General features: G+C 52.2%; 6 protein-coding genes across 6 annotated transcripts; 3 read left to right on the top strand and 3 right to left on the bottom strand.

Annotated features, from left to right (window-relative positions):
• Nucleotides 1–47: 47 nt before the first annotated feature.
• On the bottom strand, nt 48–1,313 carry J7T55_012721 (uncharacterized protein; the record flags this gene model as incomplete). Its single annotated transcript, XM_053145377.1, has 4 exons — nt 48–560; nt 646–785; nt 863–1,015; nt 1,205–1,313. The coding sequence occupies 4 exons, from the start codon at nt 1,311–1,313 to the stop codon at nt 48–50; spliced, it is 915 nt and encodes a 304-aa protein (XP_052992111.1).
• Nucleotides 1,314–2,297: 984 nt separating this feature from the next.
• On the top strand, nt 2,298–7,364 carry J7T55_012722 (lpha-n-arabinofuranosidase a precursor; the record flags this gene model as incomplete). Its single annotated transcript, XM_053145378.1, has 6 exons — nt 2,298–4,005; nt 4,656–4,897; nt 5,124–5,294; nt 5,345–5,926; nt 5,982–6,171; nt 6,235–7,364. 6 exons carry the CDS (start codon nt 2,298–2,300, stop codon nt 7,362–7,364), a joined length of 4,023 nt encoding a protein of 1,340 aa, XP_052992112.1.
• A 497-nt stretch (nt 7,365–7,861) lies between these two features.
• Nucleotides 7,862–8,386, bottom strand: J7T55_012723 (uncharacterized protein; the record flags this gene model as incomplete). Its single annotated transcript, XM_053145379.1, has 1 exon — nt 7,862–8,386. One exon carries the CDS (start codon nt 8,384–8,386, stop codon nt 7,862–7,864), a length of 525 nt encoding a protein of 174 aa, XP_052992113.1.
• Nucleotides 8,387–9,973: 1,587 nt separating this feature from the next.
• Nucleotides 9,974–10,590, top strand: J7T55_012724 (uncharacterized protein; the record flags this gene model as incomplete). The annotated part of the gene is made up of 2 exons (XM_053145380.1): nt 9,974–10,480; nt 10,555–10,590. The coding sequence occupies 2 exons, from the start codon at nt 9,974–9,976 to the stop codon at nt 10,588–10,590; spliced, it is 543 nt and encodes a 180-aa protein (XP_052992114.1).
• A 242-nt stretch (nt 10,591–10,832) lies between these two features.
• Nucleotides 10,833–12,196, bottom strand: J7T55_012725 (uncharacterized protein; the record flags this gene model as incomplete). Its single annotated transcript, XM_053145381.1, has 2 exons — nt 10,833–11,906; nt 11,954–12,196. The coding sequence occupies 2 exons, from the start codon at nt 12,194–12,196 to the stop codon at nt 10,833–10,835; spliced, it is 1,317 nt and encodes a 438-aa protein (XP_052992115.1).
• Nucleotides 12,197–13,383: 1,187 nt separating this feature from the next.
• On the top strand, nt 13,384–15,381 carry J7T55_012726 (uncharacterized protein; the record flags this gene model as incomplete). Its single annotated transcript, XM_053145382.1, has 1 exon — nt 13,384–15,381. The coding sequence occupies one exon, from the start codon at nt 13,384–13,386 to the stop codon at nt 15,379–15,381; it is 1,998 nt and encodes a 665-aa protein (XP_052992116.1).
• Nucleotides 15,382–15,550: the final 169 nt, after the last annotated feature.

The following is a 15,550-nucleotide window of genomic DNA, read 5'->3' on the forward strand; positions in this document are numbered from 1 at the left end:
GGCAAGTAAGTAAATTGCAACCGATCAACATTTTCAACTACTGCACATCACCAGCGACGGCCCCCGGCCCTATCGACTTCAGGGTCGGACGGGAGCTCGGCCTTCGTCACGATGTCAGAATGAAGCTCTGACCTCTGGGCGCCACCAATTTCGCTGTACACCGGCGTGTTTTGAAGCTCAGCATAGTAGTCGCGACTCTCACTGGCTGCGGCCTCAGGTCCACGATTCGGCACGAACCCAGGCGGCGCCGTGCCCGTAGCGTAATGATTTATGTCAGTCCAGCTGTCCGGCTCGGGATCCTTATTCGTGTTGCTGGCGGCCTTCTTGCCCTTGCGGTACATCCACACCAGCAGAATGCCGAGCAGGACGACGGCGGTCACGCCGACCCCAACGCCGATGCCAATGGCTGCGCCTGTGCTGAGGCCTGCATCGTCTCCTGAAGTGCTGCTGACTGCTGTCGTTGGTGCCGGCGTCGAGGCGGAAGTCGATGCAACTGATGTCGATTGTGTTGATGAAGATGAAGGAGAAGATGTTGCAGTCGATGATGCCGTGGATGTTGTCTGGACAACGCTGATGATCAGTGCCATTTCATGACACAGCTTCACGTGTTCCCCTAAGCGAGGGTTCTGACTGTGAATGACTCACAAGATGCGGGTCGAGGAGCGTATAGAGATTCGACTGTGCCTCTCCATCGTCTGAGCCTGTCGTCCGGACCACGAACGCATACGTCCCAACATCGAAGTCATACCCAAAATCCCAGGCTAACGAGCTATCTGTATTACCACCTGCAAGTAATAAATGTCAGCGCTTGGCTTTCTCACATATAGCCATGCAGGACCAGATGTCCCTTCCCTGAACTTACCGCTGAGCATCACAAAGCTTCCATTCTCACTCGCTGACTGCTCCTGCACCCCCACGTCGTGGGAGCTCTGACTATCCCCCGACCATTCGATCAGGAGGCGCTCCTTAAAATCAATCTCAGACCCAGTGATGTTTGTCGTGACCTGGAGAGCCCCTGCGCACCGGCGGATGCAAAACGAGAGTGAGAGGACGGCAAGGGAACCCAAGCCCGAGGAGCGCTGCCACATCTTGTACCGCATCTGAGACTATGTACTGCAAAATGATAGAGTATGAGGAAATCAATTGCTCCTTGCGCCGGGGGTGTCCTACCCGTTTGTAGTCATTCTGTGATCCATCCTTCAACGCCTTGCAAGTGCGACATCTGCCTGGCGAGCCTCTTGGCTCGCTGCGGCCCAATGTGAAACCTGGCTGCTGTGGGTATCCGCACGCAGGAGGATCATCGCGTCCTGCATTTTCAAGCGCCGAGGTGGGGCGGGAGGATCGAACAGCATGACAGCTCACAGGGGCCGGAATTGTTCACTAAATACATATTCCACAGTACAACAATGCCGTACAACTCTAACTATTTATAGGTTATTTCTTGATTGTTGTGTGACTGTTCCACCGCAGATTGTACTCCCCCATAGGAGGCTGTCTTATACCACAAGTGACTATCCCACAGGAGGTCATTTTTGAAGGGCTAGATGTCTGATGTGCAGGCAGTGCTGTTGATGTCGACTTTTCATGCCCCTGTGAGCTATATGCCTGTTCTGCGAGCATCCAAATCTCAATTTCTCCACACCCAGTGGCAACCAACCGACTGCATGCAGACTTTTAGACTTCACACTCAGGTTCGAGAGCAAGAATGAAGTCTCGAATGTGACAACTGTGAACGGATGGCCAATTGGGGAGGTGCTATGACTTTTGTACGGAGATCTACTTGAGAGGAGACCTGCGCCTACTAATTTGTGTCTGCACTTTATACTGGATGCGGTATTGTCTGTTCACTAACAGTGACAGGAGGTGAAGCATGTATAAAATCCACGCTAAGAATGAATTGAATCGGCATCAAAACCGCAATGCGGCCTCCAAATCGCTATCTCTTAAAGCCCAGCCCTCTGTGTGCCTAGTTCAGAAGTTCGTGTTGTAGAGATCAGTGCCTAAAGAGAAAATATATGGAAACTTGGTTGGAAACACACGGCCAGAGAATCAATATTCCGCTTCTTCGAGATTTGGATCAAGATATGGGTTTAGGGTATCCCCTGCCAGCTACTAGTCTACCATGTTACCCACCCCATACTGACAGGAGCCAAGTGGGAAGACAGCGCGCTACATATGCAGTCAGCTCCAATCCTTGTCAATTCAACCACGCGTCAACCGACGAGGAAAATTCGCTTGCAAGAATTCACCGAAGGCATAGTAGTGTGCCTACAGCATTATCCATCGCGGATAACAAAATGTTTCTTGCCGACAAGATACGGATCCTAGACATTCTCCCATCCGGCAGTGATGGAGTGGATGGGCCTATTCGATGCGACATCCACGTCGAGGCCCTCGCTGATAAGCCAATCTACGAGGCTATATCATACCGCTGGGGCGACCCCGACAGCACGATCTCTATCACCGTAGCCGACAAGTCGACCCTTGTTACGGCCAATCTATATGCTGTCCTGCGCCGCTTGCGACTTGCGAATGAAGTCAGGTCTGTCTGGATCGATCAGCTTTGTATCGACCAAGAGGACATGGAAGAAAAGGCTATGCAAGTACGTCTGATGCGCGAGATCTACTCCAACTGCAGCCAATGTCTCATCTGGATGGACGAGATCGATGCAAACGTCTCTCTTGCAGACGCAGAAGCAGCAATCGGTATCCTTAACTGGATGATCAATCCCGAACTCTCTGTCCCTCCTTGCATCGAGTCTGCATCCTTGGCCCAGGGCCCAGTCAGAGCCTTGGCGTCCATTGGTGTAGATGAGCACGAGTGGTGGAAACGTATATGGACTGTCCAAGAGGTTATTCTACCATCCCACAAGACGTTCCTCTGGGGTCCGCTCCACATACCCTGGGATACACTTGCCAAGTGCAGCCGCGTCTGGACTGGCACCGGCGCACCAGACGCCCTTTTGCAACTTCGCTGGTACAATCCTACAGCCAATATCGACAGAGTGATGGGCTGGCTATTCTGTAATGTTATTTGGATCAACATCGCACACGGGCAACGCGATCCCCCGATCCTCACAGCCATGAAATGGAGAGGCAGAAAGGCCACTGATCAGAGAGACAAAATTTTCGGCCTGCTGGGCTTGCTGCCAGAAGGCATGGAGCTGCCGCATACGGACCGGTGTAACTATGAGACGACCGCGGTGCAGGTGTACAACTCCTTCACGTTGGATATGATCTTGGACGACGAAGGGTTAATGCCCCTGTGTAATGAACCGCGGGCGCCGAAGGGGCTGGGAACGGAGGGCGTAGCGCGGTGGGCAATTGACATGGACTGTGAGATACCGTACATGGTTGACACGTTCTATCGATATTGGGGATACGACACATATAATGCTTGTGCCGGTCGAGAGCTTGATAGGAAAGCTCTTCTGGATGCTGCTGAAGTGTCTGGGGATCATCGTGCGAGTAAACTGGGCCTGAGAGGCGTCATGGTTGACACTATCGAGCTGACAAGCTCAACAACCCTGCTGGGTAACTGCCCGGATGACAAAGTTGTTGAGGCTCTGCAAACATGGATGGAAATGGCTCGGATCCAAAACGACACGCTGAAGGATGGGCTATCGCGGGAGAAATTTGAAGAGGCCTTCTACAGACTCTTGGTAGGTGACCGGATCCGCAACGGTGAGTTATGGGTTGTAAGAACACCAACTGCAGAGGATCTGCAAATGATCTCAGAATTCATTAGGACAGGACAAGGATATGTTGGCGATCTATCTTTATGGGACAAATATGTCTCTAATCAGGTGTTTTTCGTCACGACAAGCGGAATGATGGGCCTGGGACACCTAGAAACTGCGCCCGGGGATGAGGTTTGGGTTTTTGATGGAGGACGAATGCCATTCACGATCAGGTCAAATGAAGAAGGAAAAAGTGATGAATTTGACTTTGTGGGATGTTGCTACGCCCACGGAATTATGGAAGGAGAGGTGTATTCGGACGAGAGTAGGTCTTTAGCAACGTCCAGGCGCACGATCTATTTAAAGTAGACATGATGACTATGTTACCAACACGAATACCGCCCCACTCGAATTGCATTCCAAAACACATTTTCAGTCCCTAGACAATGTTTGCCATCATTCTTGCCACTTTGCTGGTGAGAAAGAAAGTACATCAAGGGAGCCAAGGGCTGAACGGAACGCTCGGATGCCTGATGACAGGAGTTTGCGCCAGACATCTGATCTAGGACCTTCTGAAAATACTAAATTACGAATCACGCAAAGTGAAATGCCGAGGGAGGGAGTCTTTCTTTTGTCTCTGCTTTCCAACATTCGCTTCGTCTCGGCAGGAAATTCTCGTCACATGCGGGAAGCAGCAGTAATTAGTGGTCTAGTTTTCCAAGAACTGCCTGTTTACAACCATAGCCACTTTTATGGTGTAACGTACAATGTTTGAAGGTGAAAGAGAGAGCTTACCGACGCGCTGGTCGAACCTGTGGGCGGCCTGCGCACATATTGCAGCAATATGCGGGGGGTAGTATATTCACCCGGCGCCGTTGTCTTGGCGAAAGTATAGTGAGCCGATGGAGTACCTGCATCGTGAGATTGCTTATTACAAGATGGCAGGGGGTACGCCTGACGCAATTCTGTAGACAGGGTTCTCCGCCATCGGTCGGTCTATCCCCTGTCGCCCGAAATCAAGCATGCAGGCACAACAACTCGGCCGTTCAAAGGCCGGGGCACAACGCCTGGTCTGCACTATTATAATGCTTGACGAGGCCCTCAGGAACAAACAGCCCGCAGCAATTTCTCCGCTTGAGAAATTGGCACTAACACCCAAGAATGTCTATGACCCAAGCATGCCCGACTCCCACCAATGGCTGACAACACACACACTCGTAAGCTTGGCATACATCCACGCTTGGAAAGTAATGCCTGCAGCTCTTCGCGTTACCCGCCGCGCCTCAAAGAAAGCCCGAACCTGTGGAGATCACATCTACGCGCACCAGTTGACGGACAAGCTGCAGCCAGGGTGCTGAGTAAATACTGAAAGACAAGAACAAGATGATATATATAAAGACCTTAGAGAACGACAAGTAACACAATGTATGGTGTTGAGGCCAGCCCCTATTGTCAGCGGCCAATTCGTGTGGCAAAATGGTTTTCTTCAAGCGGGCTCTTGCCGCTGCTAGCTGCATTACTTCTGCAGTTGCTGTTGATGTGCTTGTTCAATCCTCGGGAGGCAATGTGACCGGGAAGTTCGGACATCCGTATGGATACGGCTTTCTGCACGAGGTGAGTTCCTCGCGCATACGGCTGTTGGGCTTCTTCTAACACTGACTCAGGATATCAACAACTCCGGTGATGGTGGCATATATGCCGAGCTTATCCAGAATCGTGCGTTCCAGTACAGCCCTGAGTTTCCGGTCTCCACGGCACACTACTTCCCTGTCAATGGCGCAAACTTCAGCATCGAGTTCTTGGACACCCCTCTCTCAGAGGCTTTGCCGGCATCTCTGAGGGTTGCGGCGGGCAGCAACAGCACGGGCAAAATCGGCTTCAAGAACGATGGGTACTGGGGAATTGCTGTCAGTCAGCAAAAGTACACGGGATCCTTTTGGGTTAAGGGAGCCTACAACGGCTCCTTCACTGCATCACTGAGGGCCAACCTGACAGATGATGTTTTCGGATCAGTTGAGGTTGCGTCCAAATCCGTCGAAAATGAGTGGACTGAACACGAGTTCGAGATTGTGCCCGAGAGTGATGCTCCAAGCAGCAACAACACCTTCTCGATCACTTTTGACGTGGATTCTGTGCAAAGCGGTGCACTGGACTTCAACCTTATCAGTCTCTTCCCGCCGACGTATAAGGACAGGAAGAATGGGCTGCGAGTCGACATTGCACAAGCTCTTGCGGACTTGAACCCTGTAGGTCACCACTTCCTCCCTTCCTTTCTGCTGTCCTTAGCTCTAATGAACGTAGACCTTCCTACGCTTTCCGGGTGGCAACATGCTCGAAGGCCTCACGAATGGTACCCATTGGGACTGGAAAGATTCTCTAGGTCCGCTTAAGGACCGTCCTGGCTTCCAAGGTGTGTGGGGATATCAACAAACACATGGTCTTGGTCTTTTGGAATATCTCGAATGGGCTGAGGACATGGGCCTACAAATAGGTAAGACTTTGCTGCGCCGGACATAAGATGAAATTACACAGACTCATACTGATATGTCTTTAGTGCTCGGCGTCTGGGCCGGCCTGGCACTCAATGGGGATGTCACGCCTGAACAAGACCTACAGCCTTTCATCGATGATGCTCTAAACGAGATCGAGTTCGTGCGTGGGCCAGCAGACTCAACCTGGGGCGCGCGCCGTGCAGAGCTCGGTCATCCCGAGCCCTTTGAACTCAACTATGTGGAGGTAGGCAACGAGGACTGGCTAGCTGGATATCCCGGCGGGTGGGAGTCATACAAGGAGTACCGTTTCAAGCTGTTTTTCGATGCCATCACGGCCGCGTATCCCGAGATCCAGGTCATCGCTAGCGCTGCTACGAGCGATCCAGCACCCGAGGGCGAAACTGTGGGGCCAAACCTCGAGGAAGGGCTTAACTTCACCGAGACTCCCGGTGCCATCGGGGACTACCACCCATATCGCGAGCCAGATGAGCTTGTGTTCGAGTTTGACCGTTTCGACAACGACATCGGCCACATCGTTGGCGAGGTAGCCGCAACCCACGTGAATGGTGCCACGCCTCCCCGCTGGAATGGTCCGCTGTACAAATACCCATGGTGGATCGGTGCAGTCGGCGAAGCCATCTCTCTGCTTGGGTACGAGCGCAATTCGGATCGAATTCCGGGCACCTTCTACGCCCCCGTGCTCAAGAACGAGAACAGATTCCAATGGCCAATTACGCTCATCCAGTTCACTGCGGACCCGAAGCAGACTACCCGTGCCGTGACGTGGTACTGTTGGAGTCTCTTCGCGCACCATCCCATCAGCGACACACTGCCCACCACGAGCAATTCAACCTATGGACCTCTTTACTGGGGTGCCGGCACGGATGAAGCTAGGAATGGCGCACTCGTGTGGAAAGGCGCCGTGTACAACACCACGGATGGCAGCGATATTCCTGTATCCGTGCAGTTCGAGGGCGTTGCACCGGGTACCAAGGCATCGCTGACCGTGTTGACAAACAGTATCGACGATCCTTTTGCGTACAACGATCCATTGACTGGTGTGAACATTGTGAACACCACGACACAGGAGCTGACCTCGGGCGCGAGTGGAGCGTTTGAGTTCAGCCTGCCACAGTTGAGCGTGGCCGTGCTGGATACAGATCTGAGTGCTGTGGCGAGTGGCAGTGCTTAGTACCCAGAAAGTGGTGCACACTGCCATATGGGCTGCAGTAAATAGACGGTCTCATGTAGTACATAATAAGATTTCCTATCCCATAATCATTCCGGCAGACCTATGGTCTCTCCAGTGATTGTTTTTATTGCCGCAAGGCATTTAGTGTGGAAGACGACATAATTGTTACACAGCACAATCGGAGCAATTTCATACCGCAAGAATAGCAATCCTATCATCACGGACAAGGTAAGTAAGTCACAAAGTTCCACGCCTTTTCATAATGAAATCTCTCGAAAGTCTCGTCTTTCAAAGATTTTCAAATACCCTCATTCCACATTAGGCATTCGATCAGGTCACTCTAAACCTTGTAGACTGAAAGAAAACTGTTCGGATCCGTTGCCCTTCGTAGCTTCCTGTCATGCCTGAAAGCGTCCTGCTTAAGTCGAAGCGTCCCAGATCATCTGCCCGTATCTAATGAGACCCGACTTCTCTGCGACAGCACCGTTTCTTCTTTCTCACATTACCAGCAACCAAGAAATAGCACTCGCCAGGCCAAAGACTAGCGCGCGAGCTGCGGATCGTGGTGCTGCTTTTCCAGCCCTTGCTGCATCAGAAGTGCCCGTTCCTGGCGCGACCGTCGGACCACCTGTTGCCGTAGCTGTCGCTATGCAAGTAATTGTCTGCGTCGAATCCGCTGGTGGGAACCAGCTTGCGAAGGCGGGCTGGAAGTCGTAACTGAAACCGGCAGGCTCGCAAACAGTGCCCCAAGAGGTGTCCATCACCACACTCCACTGTCCCGAGGCGCATCGTTGGAAAGTCTGGGTCATGCAGTACCATTGTCCTTCAACTCCGTGGCACGGCGAACCAACTTTCATCTCGTTTCCGCGAACGGTGATGGAGTTGGGACTGGCGGTGTTGGCGTCGATCTGTTCGAGGGGGAATGGGTATGGTGAGCTGGACGACATTGCTGCGTTTGTCGCAGGCAGGCCGAGAGAGGCTACCACAGCGATCGTGGACAAAAGAACCATTAGGAGCATCATTGCTGGAGAGATCAAAGGTTTTTGCATCTGGTTGATTGTGACGGCTCCTGAAGGATATTTGACGCGTGGGTGTTAGTTGACGCGTAGAGCTTTTGTGGGCAGAATTTCCACGAGCAGTAGCTTTGGGAGATGCCTTTGAATGTGGGTGACTTGCACAAGCTTTTGATCAAATTTGTTGTCGCAAGATGTAGCGAGGCCATAGAACAACCAAGTATTTGGATTGCTCTATTTGGCTTAGGTCAGTCCCTGATGAGTGGTGATTGAACTTCACCTTCACAAAATGCTTGAGTGTGAATCCAAGCTTGCCAATTCTGTATCCAGCTGACGTCTTTTGGAAAAAGTCAAGCAAGTTTCATCTAAAATTTCTTTCCGAAGTGTTGGAAGCTCTGAGGTGCTAACATCAGCGAGCTTCTCGCAGAAGCATCACAGTTGGTCCAGCTGGGTAATTTGGTCCCCACCGTATCTCGAGTAGGAGTGGAAACACTCGAAACGATTTGGATATGCGTCATCGATTGTATTCTAATCCTTAATCTTGTAGGATGTTCCGCAAACTGCGCATCTTGTTCAACGTTGTGTGACCAAAGACGTGAGGAGAAAGGCCTTACGCGCAAGCCTCCATCCACATCAAGTCTTTTGTCTCTTGATACTACAGTCCTGTTGCGAAGCCCGACTTATCCAAAGAACTGAAACACATATATTCGGACTGTGTACACCAAAACTTTGGTACCAACGTTACGGGCAGGATCGAGCTGTAAGGAGAATTATTACATTCAAAGCAAACGCATCCAGATTGCGGTCCAAGTCATGGCTCAATATCCTTATAAACCCACCAGCCGCGAGCTTTTGTTTCAATCGTCTACAATTATTGATTTGATATCAGAAGACTTCTCGAACGAGATCAGCAAGTTTTAGGAGCTAATAGATCGTGGCAGTGCTGGGTGATGACCGCCGTGTTGGATAGTCACCCAAGGTGGCAGAATAATCTGATATGGTTGCGTAAGGCAATCGATTCAATGCATTAATCAGCTGCGCTTTATTAACAGCTCGAATGATCAGTCTGTGGAGACGTGATTGTTACCCGAGTGGCGGTTCCGTCGAACAAGTTTGAGAAAATTATTCCAAGCGAGCGGGCTACGAGAAGGGGAAACAGTGATATCTTGCTTAGCGGTGGATGAGTTTACCTTCCATATTATTCAAATAGTGCCTTGGTTAAATATTGTGTGTATCGATAGACTTTGGACAGTAACGCCACCGATCGGGCTGTCCGAAGACTTTGGGACCTCGGAACACAACGACGTTTCCTTAGAGCACTTACTACTTGATTTAATAGAGGTGAGGTCTAAATGACGGGCGTTTCGGGCCGCAGTGAAGAGCCGCGGATCTTCCCATTGCTTGACGTTAATTAACATGTCTTACTCTGGGCCAGGTACAAATTTTCGGAGCGTCTTCCCCCGAAGAGAACCCCAGCTTTGTCTTGATTATAAGACTCATTATCCGCAATTTTGACGCAACGAAAAGAAAATTCGACAATCTCGCTAATTTGCAGTTGCTAGGACAGTACTATCTACGAGCAAGCACTTAACAATCATGCTGTTCAAGACTATGCTCTCCTTTGGCCTGCTGGCTTCAGCGAGCGCCGCTCCACAGCCTGACCGAGTTCAGCCCCGGGCTCCAACACCAACGACACTCCAACCAGGACAATACTGGATCCGGGCAGTCGCATCGCCCAATTACCACAAATATTTACAGACCATCCCAGCCAATCAGGCCGGCACCGCCACCCTCAATGATTACACCACAGCCGGCCAGTACAATATCGTTAACGGGCAGCTAGTCGATTACACCGGCACTCTGTACCTGCACGTTGAGAAGCCGGCGGACCTGGCGAGCCCCCCCAGGACCTTGGCGACGTCCTTCAACACGACTCAGAACAGCTTCGGGACGTTCGCGTTTCAGGGAGACGCGGTCACCTGGTCTGCGCCTGGCCTGCAGAGGCAGAATGTAGCAGCCTGGTTGGTGTGCCAGAATCAAGCACTATTCATCAACACTGGGGCCTACGCTTATCAGACACCCGCAGGGTGTGCAGACCAGACGGTGAGTTACACTCTGACGAGTAAACTCAATTTGACATGCCAGCGGGCTGTCCAACTAATGATCCTAATTTGTAGATTCACTATTACAATGGTGCAACGGCGAATAATTGAATGATAGAGACATCGGGCCAGTGTTGTAATTTTTCGGCACGGCTTTGTCCTTTTCTTACATTGTCTCGGTCTGAGCTATACTGCATCCACGGGCTGATCCAGAAATTTGATCATGAACAAGAAATTGACTGTGTTTCTTGGTAGTATTCTTCAATGTGCTTGCCTGCCTAATCGGCTCTCTATCTGTCTCGATGTCTCCAAGAAAACTTTTGTTTGCACATGTAGCTTTGACATTTTCCAAACTACGCTCGCTTCTGGAGCAAGCAATGCTCGCCCCACTTCCTTTGGTACTTTTCCGGAATCCAACTCCAGCTAGGGATCCATATCATCCTAGGCACAAGAGCAGTGTTTCCAGCATCCAGGAAAGGTATGCACTTCACTACCTCCCAATTCGCTGTATCGGCGATGTAGTCGGGTTCATTGGGAGGCAAACCTATACCCTTCTCTGTATTCAAGGGGTAGTGGGTATCCACAAGGAACTTGCATTGCTCGATGCTGGTGTACTTGCCCGGGTCTTCCTTGTTTTGGTCGTTCATGCCGCTGGGAAGCACATAGGTGCCGCTGAAGCCTTCGAGCAGACTGCTTTTCTTGAATTCTCCAGGAAGGAGACCTCGAAACTCAGATTGGATGAATTTGGCCTCCATGTCTCGCGGCAGGAAGAAAGAAGAGGGGAAGCGATACCACTCTTTTCCGAAACACACAAAGTCGCCCCGGCCACCGACGAGGTCAGCGTCTCCACCCAGAGTGCCAGCACCGAGAGGATCGTAAAGCGACAATGGTGCGCCATACGCTGAGTAGATACCAATGACTCGCAGGAGGTACAAGGATACAACAAGCAAGAAAGGGAGGACCACGGTGAAGACAAGTCTGACCGATGCAGGAATTTTGCCAATCGCCGTGTTCTTGCTGACGTGGCCGACAGCAGTGAGAATAATGTGAGCTGATACAGCCGCGTTGAGGGCCAGGAAGGGGTAGGCAGGGTACATGAAGCGCTCTTCCTTGTGAGGTTGCAGGGTGAAGATGGTGAACCAAAGGTAGAATGGCGAGAGGAAGACGATAGCCCGCAGCGAGGAAGAAAACGCGCGGCCACTGGGAGCGATGATCTTTTGGAGGAGAAAGAGCGGCAATGCGACTAAAGCCAACAAGAACCACAAGTTGAAGTTGAGCGCCAGGTTTTTGAAGTAGAATGTCCAGGGCTCAGTCCCATATAGCTCGGGGCCGCCGCCTTTAGAGAAGACGTTGTACTTGACAATGTTCCATGAGACAACGATGCCCCACACTCTATAGAAATAAGAGTTGACCAATGAATCGACGGCCTAGCGTGGTTAGACAGATATTGGCTGATTCACCTAGGGATACTCACAAGAATACCGACCGCGGCAAGAACACCTCGACTGACCCGTCGCACTGCGACCAAGAACTGGTCCAGATTACCAAGGGCGGCTACGGCAAGCAGAGCCTCCTCAAAGAGGAATGGAGCCGCAAGAGCCATGGCAAAAGGCCAGCCGATAATACCGCCAGCCGCAAACCAGGCTATACCCGCGGCCGTTTTGAGCCCTCCTGTCCAGTCCATGAAGGCGGCAGCTCCCAACATGCCTGTATACATGGTGAAGCTTGAAGGAAGATATGCAGTACTTGCATGGAAGTTTCCAGGACTAAGCACCAATGCCAGTGCGAAGAAGACGCCGATTCTGGGATGAACCGTGAGACTGATCACACGGTAAAGCAGAGTTTGGCATAGTGCACAAGCCAAGGCGAGGGCGTAACGTATGAAGTAGAATCCCCCGAGCTATCCCAAGATTGTCAGTATTGATCACATACGATTTGCTAGATTGAAGCATCTCACCTTCGTGGCTTGTGGCAGCAAGCGCCTCAAGCCCGCAACTACAGCATGAGGGAGGACATAGAGCCAGTCCCTAATGCCATAGGTAGGTGACCATTCCCATGTTTGCAGGCCGTAGCCATGAGTTAGATAGTGGGTGGGTTCCAAGAAGTTGAAGGTCTCATCGCAGTCTTGGATTGGATTAAATAGAGCCGAGACCAAGTTGGCTGCTAAGAATAGGTAGAACACGTGGATGGGTTCTACTGCAAAAAGGCTTGGTTTTCTAGAGGAGCTGTCTGTCAGCGCTGGCGTTGCACCACACCACTCAGGACACCTCAGCCAAAGCTTGGTCCATAGTGACCTACATTTTTCGAGCATGTGAAGCCTCAGGATGGACAAATTCCCTCCTTTGGGCGGCCTTGGGAGGCATCTTGTACTTGGCAGAAAAACAGTGACAATACAGGTACAGCTGAGGTGTGACACCAGACGGTGGGTAGTGATTGTGGCGAGGTTGTGAATCTGTGCTGTTGAGAGCTTTGTCGGGACGGGATGCACTGACTGTGGGTACCTGATGGTGTACCTACAGCGGGCCCACCCAATTAGCTGCATGACCAACAGACGTCACCTCAATCCCATTAAGTCCCATCCCATCCCACCTTGCTTTATCGATAAGGACCCAGAAAAAAGATAACCGAAAAGTTCGAGATTGAGCTTTGGTTCTTTTTTTTTCTTCCCGTCCCACACTCAAACCTCGGTCCTGCTTGTCCTGCTATTTTTCAATCTTTCTGATGTCCTCTATCCTCCACCGGGCGCAGGATTGAATGACATTGCCACCAAGCTATAAGTGCGAGGTCGCTCCCTGTGTCGAGTGCTGAATCCAACAAAGGGACTCGAAAATCACCACTAGAGCACACCTGGGCAGATTTTCTCGTCCCACACTGCATGCCACCTCTGTTGGAACCAGGGTCACTATGGATCAACCATTCAACATCCCTGGCCTCGGCCAGCTACAGACAGACAACACGGCGACAACATCGAGCGTCGAACCCGAAAAGCCAAGCGCCACCACAATTGTCCAAGAGAGCACCGACACAGAGATGACTGAGGGCCATGAGCCAGTCGCACAAGAACAAGAGCAAACTGTTGAGAAAGTGGATACAGTCATGGATGGCTCGGAGTCAAGGCCGCTCAACTCGACTACTGTCCAGCAGGAGAGCGGGGTGGCCGCGAAAGAGGACGAGAAGATGGAAGATCATCACTCTGCTGAGGGCGAAGCTCCGGCAAGCAACAACGAAGCAAAACCAGGTCCACAGACGCAGGAAACACCTGTGAAAGGCCCAGATGAGGATCTCCAGGTACACTCAACAAAAGTGGAAGGTGAATCAGCACCCGCCTCGCCTAGTGTTACGCACGCACTTGAAGCTGCGCTCGACGGACTTCTTGGCCCAGCATCAAAGACTGAGGAGCAAGATGAAGAGAAAGCCGGCCCCGAGGCTCTCAGCAACGGGCATACCGAACCTGCCAACACGACGCTGGCTGAGGGCGCAGCCGATGCTAATCCTGAGTGGGAGGTGGACTCCTCACCCTATGAATCCTCAAGTTCCGACGACAGCTCCGACGACGACGACGACGACGACGACTCAGACGTAGACGAATCTAAGCTGCTTGGTGTTGAGGAGACGGCACGGTTGCTAATGGAAGCAGACGGTGGAAGCGATGATGAAATGGACGGTACGAGGGCTGCGAAACAGGCCGCCGGGGTGCGCACTAAGAATGAGCTCCCCGATGAGCCTGAACCAACACCCCATATCAACCTGAGCCCAGAAGATGTCATTGCCCCTCTTGGAACCGTCCAACATATCGTTGAGGGCACTCAAGCCGTCATCGAGGCACTTCAAGTTGGGGCTGCTGTCACAATTCTCGACCGCGGCTCGGTCCTATGCAAAGAGGATCGCACCGTGCTTGGAGTCATCCATGACACCATCGCAACTGTGCACAAACCTATGTACATTCTCAAGTTTCGTTCAGAGGACGAAGCGAAGGGAGCCAGCCTGGAGAGAGGTGCCCAGGTCTGGTACTCCAAGTCCCACGCAAATTTCGTTTTCCCTTCACAGCTCAGGCAAGAAAAGGGATCTGACGCCAGTAATCTACACGATGAGGAAGTCGGACCAGACGAGATGGAGTACTCAGACGACGAGCAAGAGCAAGCTCACAAAAGGGAGAAGAAGAACCGCAAGCGTGGCGGCAAGGGCAAAACCAATAGGGGCGATGACCGTGGCTCGCACGCACCTTCTACCGTGGGCGATTCGAACCTCAACTACGGTGAGGATGAAGATGGCTCATATCACAAGCTACCGCGGCCCTCGAACTTTGGCATGGGCCTGCCACCTCCGCCACCCCCAGGAGTGCCGGCTTTCCCGACCATGAATGGCGGCAACAGGGGAGGCCAGCACGGTGGCCGGCGTGGAGATTCTAGAGGCCGTGGCCGAGGAAGAGGTTTCCAAGGACGAGGCCGGGGAGGTGGCCAAGGGCACAACAGTCGTCCACAGCAACCGCCACACCCACAACCTCCGAACCCTCACCAACCGCCGCCCCCCTTCCCTGTGGTCCCAGCACCTGCACCAGGCCAGTGGCCATTCCCAATACCGCCACTGCCCCAGTTCGGAGGAGCGCCTGCATCTTCCACTACTCCTGCTGCCCCAGCTCCTAGTTACCCGATGCCAAGCTGGAGCCCGGCCCAAGGCAACCCATTCCCCTTCCCTCCCGCCCCTCCGCCAAACTGGTCGCCGCCGCAGCAGCAACGACCACCGCAGCACGCGAGTTATATGCCACCAGCTGGAGGGTACAGCGTGCCTGGGCAATACCCACCCAGCAGTGGCCCAACCCCTCCGGCTTCGGCGCAAAATTACCAGTACCCCAACTACTACGGCGGGCAGGCTCAGAACAATCAACAGCAACGCTGGGGATAGAATGCCCAGCAGTTGATGCAGATGAGTATCTTGTTAGCCGCCTATAACGCCTCGAAAGAAACTCAGGATGCGGGCCAAGATCCAGACTCAGATTTGGATGTGGACCTGGATTCGAGCGAGCCAGCCTCCTAGGAAAGACCGGATGGTCCAAATCCTGTTGTAGAAGATG

This window comes from Diaporthe amygdali (assembly GCF_026229845.1).
Source record: "Diaporthe amygdali strain CAA958 chromosome Unknown NODE_20_length_815715_cov_65_842320, whole genome shotgun sequence".
Classification (NCBI taxonomy): Eukaryota; Fungi; Ascomycota; class Sordariomycetes; order Diaporthales; family Diaporthaceae; genus Diaporthe; species Diaporthe amygdali.